The sequence below is a fragment of the Solanum tuberosum genome, unplaced genomic scaffold (genome assembly GCF_000226075.1).
Source record: "Solanum tuberosum cultivar DM 1-3 516 R44 unplaced genomic scaffold, SolTub_3.0 scf00083, whole genome shotgun sequence".
NCBI classification, from domain to species: domain Eukaryota; kingdom Viridiplantae; phylum Streptophyta; class Magnoliopsida; order Solanales; family Solanaceae; genus Solanum; species Solanum tuberosum.
In genome coordinates, this window is record NW_006239015.1 from 586,569 (window position 1) to 603,726 (window position 17,158).

Below are 17,158 nucleotides of genomic sequence, written 5' to 3' on the forward strand. Positions count from 1 at the left end.
AGAGTGGGCTTCCGTGATGTGTTGACTAAGGGATGGGGGGTTGAGAGAGTTGGAGATGGATAAAATACAATGAACTTGTCATTTTTCTTAAATTTATGAAATTTTTCTAAAAATTTTAATCGATCAAACATAAAAAATTGAAAATCCTATATACCAAGTACACCCCTAGTGTTTTGCAAAAGAACACAACTTATATTTTTCGCAAAACAAACACACCCACACACACACAAAAAAAAAAAAAAAAAAAAAAAAAAAAAAAAAAAAACTTAAATACCAGAGCTATAAGATTACAATTAATTTTGTGCAACTAAACACTAAAAATAAAGAGATTACTGCTAGGAATAAATAGCTAAAAATAAGGAGATTTCTTATACTGGTGATAACGGAATTAAACGTATATCAAAAACATAATAATTGCTTACCTTAAAAAACTCGAAAAAATCCTTTTGGCCAGAAAATTTGGTCAGAATTTGACCAGAATGATATTTTACCTATGTTATGTTACCTTTTTAAATTTTTTTACCATTTTAACTTTAATACCTTTTATCTAAAAAATGAAAAAAAGATCAATTTATTTTAAAATAAAAAAGATATTATAGACTTTTAAATTTTTTGGCCAAATTTTGATCAAAATTTCTGGCCATTTAGCATTAACTTCAATACAATCGGCTAACGTTACTATAATACATGAACGAGAAAATCGAGTAATTACTATTGTTTACTTAATTAAGAGATATATTTTGAGGCTATAAAAATAAATATACGCAATACAATAATTTAATAAATTTGTTTTAATTTTTTGGAAACTAGTTATAAAAAAATCAAATTATTATAAAGAATGTATTGTGTTTAAAATCCTCTATGGATATGGGAGATATGGGAGTCCCGTGTCTGTCAGCCCAATTGTGGTGAAATAGGCCCACGCTGAAGTCTCCTTCCACGTCAGTAGGATTGGCAATGGGGAGGGGCGGAGTGGATTTAAGATTGTGCGGGACAGGTGAGATGCGGGACGGGTTGAAGTGTGTTTTTTTAAAAACTAATGCGGGGCGGAGCGGGTTGTGAGTACGTGTGATTTTTGAAACTAATGTGGGGCGGAGCAAGGCGGATTAAAATTTTTACAGGTTAAGCTCAACCCGCCCCACCCGCACCGCTCCATTGTCATCCCTACACGTCAGGGCATTGGGCCACGCAGGGTCTTCCCCGTGTGTTTTGCAGGTTTTTACACCCATGGCCAATGGGAGTTTACTCCGTGCATATAAAGTATGGAAAATTACTCAGATAAGCAAACATATATTAGTTAATTAGTTAACATCGCTATAGTTTGAATTAATTACGACTGACAACTTAAATTTAGATGTAATTACGTCACTTATACATATGCAAATACAATTTATTTATTTTTTATATATATATATATATATATGTATGACAAATATACAAATACATATGTATACCAGTTTTATATATATAATTATCTCTGAAAGATATACATATACAATTTGACTCTCTCCACTTTCTCGCTTGCCTCTCTCCTGATCTCGCTCGCTAGATATACAAATACATGCGTATACCAGTTACATATATATAATTATTTGACAAATATACATATACAATTCCCCTCTTTGCCCTCTATCCCCTCTAACATGTAGCTATGAATGATAATCAGCAAACTATAGCTATGAAGCATAATTAAGTTATTTTTGAGTGACTATATGTGAAAAGTATTCATGATATATAGAGTGCTCACCCAAAAGACAAAGAATGTAGTAGCAAAGTTGTAGTGGTTGTTGATTATCTGGGTTCCAAAAAAAAATTAGAAGAAAATGACAAGTTCCCATTGCTTTAAACTTCAAATCGTGAGATCTCAAAGTTGAAATCCTAGGTGTGACGCTATAGTAACTTTTTGAATTCCTAGCTCTGCCACTAGACCGTGTGATGCCAAAATTGTGAAATTTGGTTTGAGGTTTTAGCCCAAGTACATAATATCATTAACGATTGTGCCTCATTTAGAAGCTGTGTAAAACATAATGTGTATTGTGATCGTCATAGTGAGCAGCAAACTACAATTACAGATTTTGGGAGGCCAAACAATAAACATAGATTGTGCTGAAAGTTGTTAAGTAAAACGGTGCACTTAAAGTGTTCAATGAATTGCCTGAATGATTTTTGTCAAGTCTGAGTAGCAATCCAATACCTAATGGAAATGTAAGCCGTCCCTTAAGACAACTGCTGTGCAAGGGAAGGGTAAATCCAAGAAAGATGTTGTCACGTGGAGTTGGAGTCTGATTGCGACTCATCTAATCCTGAAACATTTGTGCCCCAGTTGAACTAGCTGAATGGGAGGATGATTTTGTGAGTGAGGAGGCCTGGAAGCTGATATCGATATTCCTTGAAAAGAAGCTTCATATTGATGCTACAAACAAAACTTGCCCCAGAGATAATGGTAGAGATTGAGAAAAGAGGTTGTGTGTCCTTTGCTCAAGGACTTAAGGGCGAGGCAAACCTTGCTCTAATTAGACATTAGTATTCATATTGGGATCATACCCAAGGTGACATTGTCTGGCTTAGGAGTACAAAAGTGGATATCTAAACAAGTACTATCATGTTCCCCTCAGACTTATGTCTAACTATTGGCAAAGAGAGCAATGTTTGGATTTGCCATGTATGCTAGAGGTGCTCTGTGATGACCCAAGCATGGTGTATTGGGTTAAGAATCGGTCCACTGACCATGCAGCCTTGCCAAAGTCATTCATGAGCTAAATTGTGTAGGTGAGAGTCAAAGAATACACTCTTAAACTTCAGTGATCTAGACTGTAGCATGGTATTGAGGTAGTTAGAGATTTGTTGTAGAATATTATTTGGTGCATGGACTATAGTTAGAGATGAATCAAAAAAAGAAGTGACTAAGCTATTGAAGGTTATATGGGGTTGGATCACTGCCATATGTAGCGTTAAATAAGAAGGATATGAACCTCCATAGCTAGTTTCAGATGAATGTGATTTCAAGGAACAAGATGGAAGTTACACTATCTTCATGATACAGTCTCACTCTCAAACTATTCCTTAAGGTATGCTCATTCTAAGCTAATGAAGCGTTGGTTTTTAACGGTCATCACTGTTACTGCATGTCACCTGACTGTAGTATTAGAGTTGCTATTTTTTACTAGATGTCACTTGAGTGTAATGCTAGAGTTGCCTCCATCAGACTTGGACATCAGGGAGGTACTTGGCCAGCTATCTGTTAACCTGCTTGCTTAGATAAAAATTAGTAGTTCTGAATGAATAACAGTAAGAGTTGGTTGATTAATGGATGGATTGACCTGCTTGCTTATCAGAGAAATGATTAAAAGTTTGCTATTATTCCAGAAATCATAGAGGGGAGCATTTTAATGTGCTTTTGTTGAGGATCAAACCAGGTTACTCTGTAGAGTTGTCACACAACTGCCCATCCAGAAAAGCAACTCGCTCGGTAGTGTTGTCACACAAGATAAGGCAATAACTGAAGTTATCTTTTCATTTTCCTTTAGCCTGAAGTAGTATGATTAGTTCAAGTAAAATTTAAGAAACATACTCTATTAGGGGTAAATGCAATGTGAGCCACAAATCAAAGAAATTAGTACTATCAGATAATGTAGATTCCACTCTTTTTTGGTACTGTTTTCATAAAAACGTGTCAGGGGAGATAATAGCAAAAAGGGTTTACAACATGTTTTGCATAACTCTGCATTATTGTCTTGTTACTCTCTACAATTTTGCTTACAAACAAACTCAATTAAACATGATCATAACTTAGCATATTTCTTGAGATTCACAGCAGCATCTTTAGCATTTTCAGGTACAGACATGTTGACCTTAAGAGTAACTCTTGATGATGCTAACAAAGTCTTGTTTTCCTCATTAGATGGATCAATCTTCCAAAGACAAACTTCCCAAACATGAATACTTTTGCCAATATTGATTGGTACAGCCTCAGCAAACACAAGGTCCCCTAAATGAGCACTCTTGAGATGATGGATGCTTAGATGAACTCCAGCCACTCTCTGGAAACCAGAAGCCATATGTGCTCCCATACTTGCCAGAGCCTCAGCTATCAAAGCTGAAACTCCACCGTGCAGCACCTTAAATGGCTGACAACACTTTTCTGTCACAGGAAGACGACCAGTGATTTTGTGGGGTGTGATTTCTACAAACTCAAAACCAATCCCATGAAGTGGAATATCTAAAACTTTAGCCTTTACCCCTGATGATGATGATGATGATGCTGCTGATGGTGGTCCCATATTCTCTGTCTCTTTTTCACTCTTCAAATCTTGAAAAGAACAGACTATGCTTCCTTCAAAGTCATATACATCAATTTCTCAACAATGAAAAGATAAATACACCAGAAAGTTTCAGTCTTGGAGTCAAATATTGTGAATCTTTGATATGTTTATGGGAATCAAGAATCTTGATTTGAAGGAACCAGATTGTAGATGAAGATAAATATTTATACAATAAAGTTTCAGTCTTTGATTCAAATATTATGAAATTTTGGATCTAATCTGATTATGAAAATCAAGAATGTTGATTTGAAGTGGCAGGTAAAAAGCAGATTGAAGATGAAGATTTAAAGATTGGAGTTTGGTTTGCTGTGAGGAGGAAGAAGGTCAAACGATGAAGTTTGTGGTGGGTGGAATATAAAAGGGCACCGTTTAGTCCTAATATAGGGCTAATTACGATGCATTTAGTGCTGGGCCAAACTTTTAAAAGTAGCAAAAAGTATTTTTCTTAAAAAAAGGAGAAACTACTTAATTAGAACATTCCTATAGTTTGAAATTTATATCATAAATTAATAATTTCATACCATATTTCAAATTAGATACACCTAGATACATACTTTCTCCGTTCATTTTTACTTGCCACGTTTTAATTTGGCAGTTGACATACCTATTAAGAAAATAATGATTGATACGGGAGTTTACCATTTTAATCCAATTAATTGATGGGGTTCCTTATATATTTACTCACTATATTTTTCAAAGATATAACTCACAGTTAATAAATTGAGGTTATAATAGGAAAAAAAAATTCCTTCCTTGATTTGTCAAAAATGACAAGTAAAAAAGGAAATCATATTAGGAAATATTTGACAAGTAAATAGGGACGGAGGGAGTATCTTATACACCGAAATACAAGATTTTTATTACTAGATATATTGAAATAGGGTGAAAGGCGAGCGTGAATAGGATAGAGGAGAACGAGATTTGTTTATATATCTCAAATACCTGTAAAATACACTATATACATGTTTCTATACGTATTTGGTGTGATTCACTTATATATATATATGAGAGTGGTGACCAATACGGGAGGGAGACGAGCGAAATTTATTTATTTATCCCAGATGCATGGTATAGTATATCTATAGAAAATTACACTTAATCTTGACATGTATTTCGAAATTCATATATCTGGACGTATCGGGACGCTGCAAAATTTGATAAGATTCATAATATTATAAACTAGTGTGTATCTAAGTAATTAACTCCTAAACTAGTGAAATTTTTCTAAGCTACCCAAAAAAAATTAGAAAACTCAATCAAACACTAATTATTATTTTAAAATATTTTTTAAATTTATTGATAAAAAAACACTTTTAAAAATTAGCCCAAAGAGGCTATTGGTTTGCCTCTTCCAAATTTCACAATGTGAAAAATACACTTCCCAAAAAGTTTTTGGACCACATGAAATCTTATCGAATTTCGGATAGATTTGTATTTGCATGGTTCTTTGGATTCCATTTTCAGAGTCAATAAGGTGGGGGAAAAGAATACTCGGTTTGTTTAACTTACTTGTTTATTATATTAAAAATAAATATTAATTTTATTTAATTTAAAAATTAAATGATGCCTTATTATTTTATTCTTATATAGTACTATTTTAAAAAAAAATCTCAATTATTTATAATTAATTAGAATTGATATAATAAAATTATTATTTGTTAAGGGAGTGTCAAATGAGTACCATTTTGCATTGTTTATACATAAACTAATGAATTTCATTAAATTCCCCTCCGGAACTATTGTAAATTCATATTAAACTATCCAGTTCTAGCTATCAATTACTGAATTATTGAATCCAAAATTTGATAATTCCGAACCGAATATCGAATGTATACTCCTATGGAAAATCTTATCGAATCAATAGATTTGTAATTGCACGGTTCTTTATTTTTTTTTAGAGTGAATTGGTTAAAAAAAAGAGTAAAATTTTACTTTTTTTATACCTCTCTACTCCTTTTTATTGGTTCATTAATTAAAAAACAAGTTTTTATTGTTATTTGTTATTTTAACAAATAAAAGAAGATAAACATTTTTTTCTATATTTTATTTCTCAAATTATTTTTAAAAATGTAATACTAAATATCAATTAATAAGAATAATATAATAAAATAGTCCTACCAAGTATCCAAATATGACCTGAAAAATGATAATAGTGGGTGAGGAGGGCGTTTAACCTATTTACAGTATATCCGATTTATGCTTGAGCAGAATTTGATAGAGTAGTATGTTTAATTAAACTTTCGATTATTTCAAAAAAGAAGGAACGTATTTGGCTATTAAAGATTTAAAGGAGTTATTATAAGCTTATTTTTTTTCAAAGATAAGGCCTAAGGGGTCATTTTAACGTACAACATTCATCATGTGACTAACATGAGTTGTGGTGGAGTGGTGAAATTGTTTCATCCTTAATAAAAAATCTAGAGTTCGAGCCATGGATATAGAGAAAATTCGATTGGGAGCTCCACCCCCAAAATGGATTCTGCAATGCTCAATGCAAATTTAATTAGAGCTTCAAAAACAAAAATAAAATAAAATAATGAATGTGTCGTTTATCTTGTTTTATTGATGAGGACATGTTGCGGCCTCCGTGATTGCTTCGCTGGATTTGAAACGCATGCAGAAGTTGCTGAGCACTACGGGCCATTACACTCAGAATTTCAAACAGTTCTCAGTTTCAATTTTGCTCTTCCATAATTGAGGGTAAAATTGGAAAAATTTAATTAATAATTTCTTGATTTAGTAAGTGATTAAGTAAAATGAAACAATTATTTTTAGTAAGATGCTCATATTATATGAAACAGAGGGAGTATTGACTTGACACGAAATTTTAAAAAATAACTAAGAAACACGAAATTTTAAAAAATAACTAAGAAACTTTTGGATCTTATGATTTTAATAAAACATAGAAATTAGAGGTGAATGGTGCACCACCAATGACTAATGCACGTTAGTTAAAGCATATCACTAAATATCAATTCATATGATAATTTTACTAAACAATGATTATACTAGATAAAATTTGCTTTTATGGCTTTGAACTTTACTTTGCACGTGAGGTTTCAATGTTCAAAACTAGCCAACCCCTTCTTTTATTCAATAGTTCAAAGAAAATTGTAAATGAGATTTGAACCCACCCCTTCATACCTCAGAGGTGTGCACCATTTAAACCTACACATCCAAATATTATTAGTATCTTAAGGTGCCTAATAAAATATATGTCATATCGCAGGTATATATACACATAAATTTTCCGAAGTTAATGAGTGCATGTGCACCTTTAACAGGACACGTGAGTCCGCCTCTGCATAAAATGTATTAAAACGATCTTTAATATTGTGATTTTAAACATGTAAGGTGAAAAAGTTGAAATTACAAAGTTGCGCTAAACAAAAATAAAAAAAATGACATTTTTTTAAAAAGTAGATCAAAAAATAAATTAAAATAGAGGGGGTATTTAGAAGGTGACAGTTGATATAAACTATAGTGAAATAATTTGTACTCAAAACTAATAACATGCGGGAAAACAAAAGCAAGAACAACAAAGTCGCCTAAATTTCCGAATCAACGATTATTCCCCCTATTTCCTGCATATTCTTTTTTATTTGATTAAAATCCAGTATCTTCATCTTCCACATAATTAAAAAAAAATTAAAAAAACTTCTGCAAAATTTGATATAGATAAAACAAAATAAGAAAATTAAAGATTAGAGAGAAATAATGATTCCACAGCAATGGGCACCACCTTGTAACAAGCAATGCACAAATAAATTCTCAGCCCTCACCCAAATTCCTTGTAATTTACTCTCTTAATTCCCCCTTTTTCTTGTAATTTAAAGTTTTAATATTTGTGTTAATAGTTCCAATTGAGCATGCCTAGCAAAAAATATTTGAACTTGTACCATCATCGCTCATAAGTATCAAGTAATTCGATTAATCATTAACCATTTAGTAGGATCATGGAATAAGATGGCCCAACATAGAGAATTTCGTATAGTTGGACCTAACTAGTTTGAGATTGAGACGTAATTGACTGTTCAAAATTCACCCATGTTGAAAAATTGTAAGTTAGAATAATGACTTGTTTTAAGCTTGAAAATGTTACTGCATAAGTAGATCAATTTTATCTTCTTTTTTTTATATACTTCGACTCATAGATGATGCATTTCATTCATTTGTTGTTTTAAACAGGAAATTCTACCAAAATTTTATGATGTGTAAATTTTTGTAGGGAGAGTTTTTTGCAAAAAGGCGTGTGATGCTGATGGCGATACATGGGAGGAATGTAAGTTCCTGAACTTTATTGGTTTCTATGTTGCAGATTTTTAGTACCATTTAGTTAGTTGTGAACAAGGAACATTCAAATTTGTAAAATGATATAGGAAAGGTTAAGACGTTTATTCAATAGAGTAATTGATGGTTAATTAGGAACCTTGATGTTTGTCTATTCAATTTAAGGTAGAATAGAAATGAAAAGGTATGTGCAGGTTTGGAACAATGCGATGAGATGTGCTATAAGGGCCCTGTTATGAAGGATCAACAATGGAGTGCTTGTATTGATCGCGCCCCTGGTTCTGCTAGCCACTCTGAGGTTTACCATCTCTTCATTTCATTTTATTACCCTGAAATTTGGTGTCTTTTAACACTTGTTATTCAACATGTGTGTTCTTTTATGGATGCAGGATTGTCATCGCGCTTGTGTAGCTGGTTGTGGTTTCAAGGTCAGTTTGTTGTATTATATGTTGATGATCAAAATAGTCGTAAGTTTTGTTAATTGTTACTTTTCTCAATCCTTGCTGCCACTCTGTTTGTGAGGACTAGGAAGAGTAAGAATGCCTATGCAATTCATGCCCATTGGTTAGAGGTGGATCTAGGATGAGTATTGCAGGTTCATCTGAACCCAAACATATAATATAATAAGATCACGTTCATTCTGAACACTCACTAACTCTAGATGTTACGTTAGCCTATTACCATCTTGCTTTATTGGATGCTGTCAAATGTTTCATTTTTATCTTACTGTTTGCTTGTGCAGTTTGATATCCCTCCTGAGGAAGTAAATAAAATCCAATCAAACAGGTCTTCCAAGATCCAGCTGATAAAAACAAGTCCACCCCCTAAAGCCACTTGAAGATTTTCTTTATGCATGAACTAATTGTAATGGGCAAGAAAAGCATATATATAATTTATTCTACTAGCTAGGATTACTACTATAGTTCAAAGATTTGTTCTACACCAGATAACATGGGGTGAAAGTTGATTTTTGATACTTATAGTTTCATTATGAATATCTCTGGCGGAAACAATTTCTCTACCCTCCAAAGGTACAATTAAGGTCATTTGTGTATATTCTATCCTAATTCAAATGGGTATATTATTGTTGTAGCTTCATTATGCAAATAGAAGTGTTGACCTTTTCTTTTTGTAACATTTTCTTAATTTAATGTCATACAACAATAATGTAATTGAATTTTTATACTATTAATTACTTAAAAGATAACTATACGTAATTGCTCGCAAAGTTAAAATTTTATGCACTTATAAATTACTACGTAATTATGTGAGTAAATCTTTTATGAAAATATTGATTGGTAACTAATAATTTATCGGAGGGTAAACTACACTAATAATGTGAAAATTATTTACATCATTTATACCATCAAAACATTTAATTTAAATTGTTAATCATAATGAAGATAGTTACCTGAAAAATATGGGAGATACGTGACAACTTGCTTACAATAGGTTTGAGAAGCTTCGACTTTTGGAATTTTCATAAACATTCGAGAATTTAATTTATAGAGTTTCACCCGAGAAATTTGAAACTATATAACAAAATTATTTTTCAATACCGTATCTATGATACCAAGTGGTCCAATTCATATTGGGCCTTGAAAGTTTCTGGCCCAAATAGCAAGAGGAGAAAGAGCCTTTCATCTCCCGAGTCGGGTTTAATACATAAATCTACAGTTTCTGTAATGTTTATGAATCCGGCGGTATATGTATTAGCAGAAGTAGTGGAGAATCATCATTCAGCAAAGCGAAAACCCTAGATTGAGAAATTGAAGTATTGAAAACCTTTATTTGATCTATAACAACAATGCCGCAAGTGAAGATCGTCGCCAGGAATTTCATGGACATGGTGGCTTCATTGCCTGTCATGAAACTCGACATGCTTTACGACAATTCCTTTATCTGTGAAGCCATTCTTAGGTATTCTAAAAATCCCCAATTTGATCGAATGTTAAGAGTTTTTCTTGTTGCACAACCATTTATATTTGTGCAGAGCTTTGTTTTGATTACTTTCTGCAAGTAAAAATGGATGTAATTTCACCAATTTAGCATATAGTGATATGTACTGTGCACATTTGGATGCAAAAGAAGTTTACTTTGTCTTTAAGCTTATTATTCTGGAGAAATGAACTTAGTCATAAAAGGATGAAGTTAATCAGCAGCAAGTGCTGTGCTGACACAAGTATAAACATACACAAGCACAAATTTTTAATGTTTGAATATTTTTATAGAAAGTATTTGTACTTTTTTGTATCAATTGCAACAAGAGATTGATTAATTCACTAGTACTTAGCACTCACTGTATTCACCTCGAGCTATATCAAGGAAATTCACTTTTGGTGATACTATTTTGAAACATGCTATATTATGTGCTTAATTTGTTCATTTCTTCTGCTAGATCGTTACCTCCCTTAGCGAAGAAGTATGTGCTGCAAATGTTGTATATAGACATACCAATTACAGCTAAGTCGATGGAGGAGTGGGTGCTTCCAGATGGATTCTCAAAGCATAAAGTTGCCATTGATAGATTGATACAGCTGAGAGTAATGACGGAAACATTTGACAGGTTATTGAGCAGATTCTTCTCTCTCTTGATAGCCACTATATTTCTCTGTCTTGAATAATGCTGACCTATAACAACATTTGACACTTAAATTTTTATTTGGCTGTTATAAGCAAAAAAGAGATGCAAAAAATCTAATTTTTAATGTGATAAAAGAGGATAAACTTATTAAATTTAAAATCTCAGAAGTAATCATATTTCAGCAATTCAAAATTAAAGAATGCTTATACATCATTAATAATTTTTGACTCATACAAGATGGAGTTTTTTTCTCTAATGGAATACAAAGTCACCGCCTGTTGATTTAAATTTTCCTCCTCAGCCGAAGGCGGATGCTATATAGAGGTCTGACTGTATTTACTTTTCCCGCTTGATCTTTATCTGGTTGTCATGTTTTTCACTTAGCACTTTAAATAATGACACATGAGTAAAATTAAAACTTTGGTCAAAATAAGCAAGCATGATTAAAGGGAATATCTTGAATTGTCAATACTTGCTTATCTTTCTTTTGTTTTTATCATGTCTCAACTATTGGAATGACGAAACCTGGTTAGGGTGATTCACAATTTCTTTGCATGTTATTTTGGTCAGTTTTTGGTTGTTTAGTGTTGCCATTCTCTTTGATTTCTTACAGGAAAAAGGAAGCCACTTATCAACTAAACCCAAAATTTCAATTTAATCTTCAGAAGCATATAGTCCATGGGTAAGCTTTATTATCTTATTTATTATATTTTCTCTATAAGTGTTAATGATCACTATTGGCTGGCCTTCTCTGAGACGGGTGATTTAAAAATAAAAGTACATGTAAAATTAGTAGAAGTACTAGGACATTCGGCGTCTAGACACCAGATTCCTGGCCTATTAATCCCTGTCTCAAGGGAACGAGTTGTGGTTTTCTTATATGGTATTGGGTTCTCCTCCCTTCATGTGCTAACTTTTAGGGTTGAGTTAGGGCCAAGGTTCAGTTTCATCATATGGTATCACTGTATCAGAGCCCGACCTAACAATCCCTATTGTTGTGTTTCTCAATGTTGAGTCTCCGTGTTATGTTATCCAACTCTGGTTGTGTTGTCCTGTGTGAGTGTGAAATCCCACCCTGATTGAGGGAATGAATTGTGGTGCCTTAATGTTGTCTTGGGATATCCTCCTATCATGAGCTGACAATCCCTCCCTTCATGAGTTGACTTTTGGGGTTGAGTTAAGCCCAAGAGCCATTTCTTCACGCATTTGCATATTTGAATAAAGTTGACTGCAACTAGTTTGGGGTTGATCGATTGAGGCATAGTTATTATTATTGTTGTTGTTGGATAAGTATATTCACACTTGTGTATGTGTTCCATCTTATTCATCCTATATGATTTTTTTATTTGTCTTGCTAAATTTCCAACTGGGCTGAAGTTCAGAATTTAACCCTGATACATTGACCCTCAGTTGACCAGTAAGATGCTATACTTGATACAGTAACTTGTTGTGGTAATACTTCTACATGATGCTGAAATATCTGCCATATCCTTGGTCTCGTAATTGCACAATATGGATTATAATATGTGATTTCAATTACTGTAGTGGAATCTTACCAAGGGAACCAATGCCTTCTAATATCACTGTGAGGCTTCCTAGCTTGGAGGAGTTAGAGGCATATGCTGTTGAACAATGGGAGGTATGACTTGCATTTTGTTAGTAGTTCTTGTCCATTGATTTTCCGGGAGTGTTCAGAATATGTAATAATATGTTGTGAGACAATCTGCTTTGCTTTCGGTTTTGATCAAACTGCAGCCTGTATATAATTTTGGCAACTCTTTTTATGACTTGCAACTGTCGCAACCAGTGCTTTCTGCTGAACCTTATAAGCTCCAGTGAAGGTGGAAAGACCACAAACATAAGCTCTTCGATGATGAAAATCTTCCAGCGTGGACTTTTAAGTCAGAGGTACCGGCCACTTCAGTATTATGGATATATATCTACTCACACATAACATATGTATAGTTCTTTGTCCGCATGTGTATGGATGATTTTGTAATAATCAACATAATCTCCATGAGTTCATGCCTTCTTAAACAGAGACGATAGAGAACCTCCAAGGTTGACTGAAAGTGGGTTCCAGTTCTTGGTACGAGTTACTGAATTATCTCGATCAATCAGTTTTTTTTTTTTTGGATATTGTATTGACTGTGGCGTATTACAGCTAATGGACACAAATGCACAGCTTTGGTACATCATCAGGGAGTACATAACAAATGCTGAGGTATTGCTGACCACCTCCTTCTCTCTCTGCATGTGTGTGTGTGTGTCTCTCTCTCTCTCTTCGGGTTTGGTTTTGCATTGGAAGCACCATTGGTTCATTGGGTGGTGTTGTAATTCAATTACATTTGACATTTGCGGCTAGTTTTCTGATAAGACTTTGAAGATAAGGAGGTAGGTGGGGAGGAAATCTCAGAGATGCAGCTTCGGCCTTTGTAGAGCTTGCTGATTATATCGCCTACACTGTCTCTCTAAGGTCGTCAAAGCGTAAGCATTCCCAAGCCTGAATAAAGGAAGAGAGTTGAGGGAAACCGGTGGCCAATGTAAAAATAGTCAAACTATTTTGAATCATTTGAATACTGAAAAAATGTGCAGAATGGATACAGGTGATTCATACAAGAACATATAGCTAACCCCAATTAGTTTGGGGACTGGAACCTAGTTGAGTTGAGCTCATTAGTTCCACCTCAGATTTTATTGTTGTTGATCACATATTTTAGGCACTCTTTCCTTGTTTCCTTATCTCTGTAAATTAGTTAATACAAGCAAGAATCAAGAGGATATTCCCTCTTTGATTCAAAATTTTGGTTGAGAAGATATTGTGCATATGGCCATAATTTCGATTGTCGAGTATGGACTTCCATTTGTCTAACTTCTGGAAAATTTAATGTAATTTACTAAATGATTACTCTGTATTTTCGTATTAATGCAGGAGCGAGGAGTGGATTCAGCAGATCTTATTGCATTTCTGTTGGAGCTAAGCTTTCATGTTACTGGCAAGGTATTACTAGACAGTGCTAGAGGTTCTTGAATTAAGTTTGTCCTGGAGCTGTAGTAAATGATACCATCTTTAAACTCTAAATGCTTGAATTTTAGTTAGTTCTGGAGCGCTTTGGTGTTTGGTTGAAAAGTAGTGAAGTTGTTTTTGCAGAAAGTTTTGTACTTTGTCTTAAAAAAACAATATTTGAAAAACTGAAAAATACTGTGAAAAAGTCTTTCAACCATTTCCCCAACCAAACGGTTGTAATCTTCATTACTTCATGCTTAAGTTTCGTATGTTTGTTGAATTGTCTTCTAATATAGGCATACAACACAAACACAATAACTGATCTCCAGCGAAGTATAATTAAGGACCTTTCAGATTTGGGATTGGTTAAGCTGCAGCAGGTGAATACTCCTTGTTGCCCCATCAATGAGCTCACGAGAGTGAAAAGATTTTGTCTATTTTATTATGCTCTTAATTACCCATTTGATGCTGTTTAGGGAAGGAAAGAGAGTTGGTTTATTCCCACCAAACTGGCGACCAACCTGTCAATTAGCTTAGCGGATACAACATCAAGGAAACAGGTATGCTGCACTTGCAAGTGTTCCCTAGAGTAGTTGGGTCAAGCTACTCAGAAATCCAGTTTATTTATTTGTTTTCTATCTTTATTCTTACAGTTTTCTTATGAAGCAAGTGTGCACAGAAATTTAGAATTTTGTGCTTCCTGTCATCCAGATTTAAATTCTCAAATTAGTTTGGAACGAGTTCTATGATACCTTACTGACTGCAAATGCATCTTTGCCTTCCCACCACATTCATCAGGGTTTTATCGTTATTGAAACAAACTTCAGACTGTATGCATATTCAACGTCAAAATTGCACTGTGAGATCCTACGCCTTTTTGCAAGGTACCGAACAATCTGTTTCTGCTGTGTGTGTTTCTTTCTGTAGTTTGGTTGAGAAAAGAGATTATATGGAAAGAACAGGTGCTAACTCTCCTTCTCTTGATAGCATTACCTGGACTCTGTTGCTACTTTTTGTTGGAATTAGTACCATCACAAACTTTATCTGACGCTAGACTGGTGCTTGCCAAGAAATGTATTACTTGTATCATTTGCGAGTTGGGAGAGGATGTCCTATTTATGAATCTTCATTTACCTTCATATGGACAGAAATATCAGGCAGATCTTGTTCTCTGGCAATATTATTATCTAAAGTATTCCATTTGCTTTCACTTCCATTTATGCAGCTTTCTGAGATGTATTCAGCATCTTAATCTCATAGGTGCATTGATGGTGCTTTTCCAGTACGATTTTGGTGGTTTCATATGTTTACCTCCATACAGAGTAAAAAGGAGAGCATATAGACAGTATGAGTCAAATTTTAGTATATTCATCATGCATGTGCAATATATTAAACAATTGTGATGCAGACTTCAAGGCTTATCTAGATTCTGGACTCTGGAGTATACTAGAGAGTTGCCTTCCCCTAGATTTTTGGAGTATCAGATGCAATAAATGCTACCAATCTGGATATAATTACACACACATCCCTCCTGCTGAAAAAAAGGAAAGAGCTAGTTATGTAGATAAAAAATGATGAATGAGATTGTGCATCCTACTGGCTCAATGCAAAAGATGTCACCAAAAAGAATGGGACACTTTCAAATCTGTGTCAGAATTGGCCAGGGTAAACACAATCATTGATGCTTGGAGTTTGGATTAAATAGGGTCTATACATGCTAATATTGTTTGGAGTTGATAAGCTGAAGAATTTCAGCAGAGCTATTGGAAAGTGGATGACATGTTTAAAGTGTAGAATGCTTATAGGGATGGTTGTTTGAGCTTTGCTTCTCTCTTTCTTCCCCCTTCTGAGATAAGAACTTGATTCTAATTATTAATGTGTTATGCCTAATACTCTGTGTTTGGCTGTTGAGTGTTTATTTTCTAGTAGTAGATTTCTTTCATCAACTTCTCTGGTTAGATTTCCAAGTAACAAATTTTAGCTGCAAATACAGGGTGGAATACCAGCTTCCAAATCTCATTGTTGGTGCTATTAATAAAGAAAGTTTGTATAAAGCTTTTCAAAACGGCATTACTTCTGACCAGGCAAGTTTCAGCTACTATTTATTTATTAACCAGCATTGTCTTATATCAGAGAACTAATTAAAAAATTATCTAAGAAAGCAACTGTATGTGGAATGCTATATTTGTTGAAGATTTTTTCTTTTTTGATGAAGATGTGGAATGCTTAAGATTGATGATGTGGGACATTTTTGTTGGATGTTCTTAGTAATTCTTCGTCAGCTACACTTAAGAAAGAAATCTCGTGGGCTAGTTGATAGATGTTGATTAGTTGCACTCTCAGAAAAGGTCCTTTTATAGTTTTGTTTCTGGTCCTTTAGTCCACTTATTGTCACGCCCCGAACTACCCCCGAGACGCGGACACGGGACCTAGAACCACAAGTGATCCCAAACTAACCCTGCTGGCATGATCACGAGCATACTAAAGATAATAAACTGATGCGGAAGCTAAATCATAAATAAAATGAAAAGATGGGGAATACCCATATACTATAACTGAGATATATGAAAACTGATGAGGTTAATACAAAGAAGATATTAACTCAATACTAAGTTGAATCTAACTATGTCTAGAAAATAGCCTCTAACTGACTAAGAAATGGTTGGGACACGGCCCCAGCTAAGTCTAGACAAAACTAGAAAACTAAAGGAACTAAAAATATTAGAAAAGAAACTCATGACTATTGTCCTCGAAGAATGAGGACTCACCACTGATTCTACTAAATTGGAGATCGGGAACTGATCTAAGCGTGATCTGGATGCTGAGAACCTGAACCTACATCACGAGAAGATGTAGCGCACGTATGAATCAGTCCTTGAAAGGTACTGAGCATGCAGGATAGAGTAAAGCTGAAATAACATATAACTGAACAAAGCAAATAAGCAATGATATAAT

General features: G+C 34.0%; 3 protein-coding genes across 3 annotated transcripts in view; 2 read left to right on the plus strand and 1 right to left on the minus strand.

Moving 5' to 3' along the window:
• Window positions 1-3,575: 3,575 nt before the first annotated feature.
• Window positions 3,576-4,739, minus strand: LOC102597305 (1,4-dihydroxy-2-naphthoyl-CoA thioesterase 1). The gene has a single exon (XM_006346995.2). The coding sequence runs from the start codon at window positions 4,278-4,280 to the stop codon at window positions 3,783-3,785; it is 498 nt and encodes a 165-aa protein (XP_006347057.1). The 5' UTR covers window positions 4,281-4,739; the 3' UTR covers window positions 3,576-3,782.
• A 3,300-nt stretch (window positions 4,740-8,039) lies between these two features.
• Window positions 8,040-9,450, plus strand: LOC102579306 (uncharacterized). The gene is made up of 5 exons (XM_006347110.1): window positions 8,040-8,115; window positions 8,551-8,604; window positions 8,807-8,910; window positions 9,002-9,040; window positions 9,355-9,450. Exons 1-5 carry the CDS (start codon window positions 8,040-8,042, stop codon window positions 9,448-9,450), a joined length of 369 nt encoding a protein of 122 aa, XP_006347172.1.
• An 855-nt stretch (window positions 9,451-10,305) lies between these two features.
• The window catches only part of LOC102597627 (general transcription factor IIH subunit 4), a 10,511-nt gene continuing 3,658 nt past the window's right edge, over window positions 10,306-17,158 (plus strand). The window contains exons 1-12 of the mRNA XM_006346996.2: window positions 10,306-10,532; window positions 11,011-11,178; window positions 11,810-11,878; window positions 12,742-12,835; window positions 13,004-13,104; window positions 13,237-13,285; window positions 13,361-13,420; window positions 14,129-14,197; window positions 14,500-14,583; window positions 14,680-14,763; window positions 15,002-15,087; window positions 16,197-16,287. Of these exons, the coding sequence (XP_006347058.1) occupies window positions 10,420-10,532; window positions 11,011-11,178; window positions 11,810-11,878; window positions 12,742-12,835; window positions 13,004-13,104; window positions 13,237-13,285; window positions 13,361-13,420; window positions 14,129-14,197; window positions 14,500-14,583; window positions 14,680-14,763; window positions 15,002-15,087; window positions 16,197-16,287 (1,068 nt within the window). The 5' untranslated portion in view covers window positions 10,306-10,419. The remainder of the gene's footprint in view (window positions 10,533-11,010; window positions 11,179-11,809; window positions 11,879-12,741; window positions 12,836-13,003; window positions 13,105-13,236; window positions 13,286-13,360; window positions 13,421-14,128; window positions 14,198-14,499; window positions 14,584-14,679; window positions 14,764-15,001; window positions 15,088-16,196; window positions 16,288-17,158) is intronic.

Bases quoted from the DNA above. Each gene is read 5' to 3' on its own strand.
- LOC102597305 (XM_006346995.2), bottom strand. From the start codon at position 4,280: ATGGGACCACCATCAGCAGCATCATCATCATCATCATCAGGGGTAAAG.
- LOC102579306 (XM_006347110.1), top strand. From the start codon at position 8,040: ATGATTCCACAGCAATGGGCACCACCTTGTAACAAGCAATGCACAAAT. The intron at 8,605-8,806 runs GTAAGTTCCTGA...AGGTATGTGCAG, and splicing joins TGGCGATACATGGGAGGAAT to GTTTGGAACAATGCGATGAG. The intron at 9,041-9,354 runs GTCAGTTTGTTG...TTGCTTGTGCAG, and splicing joins TAGCTGGTTGTGGTTTCAAG to TTTGATATCCCTCCTGAGGA.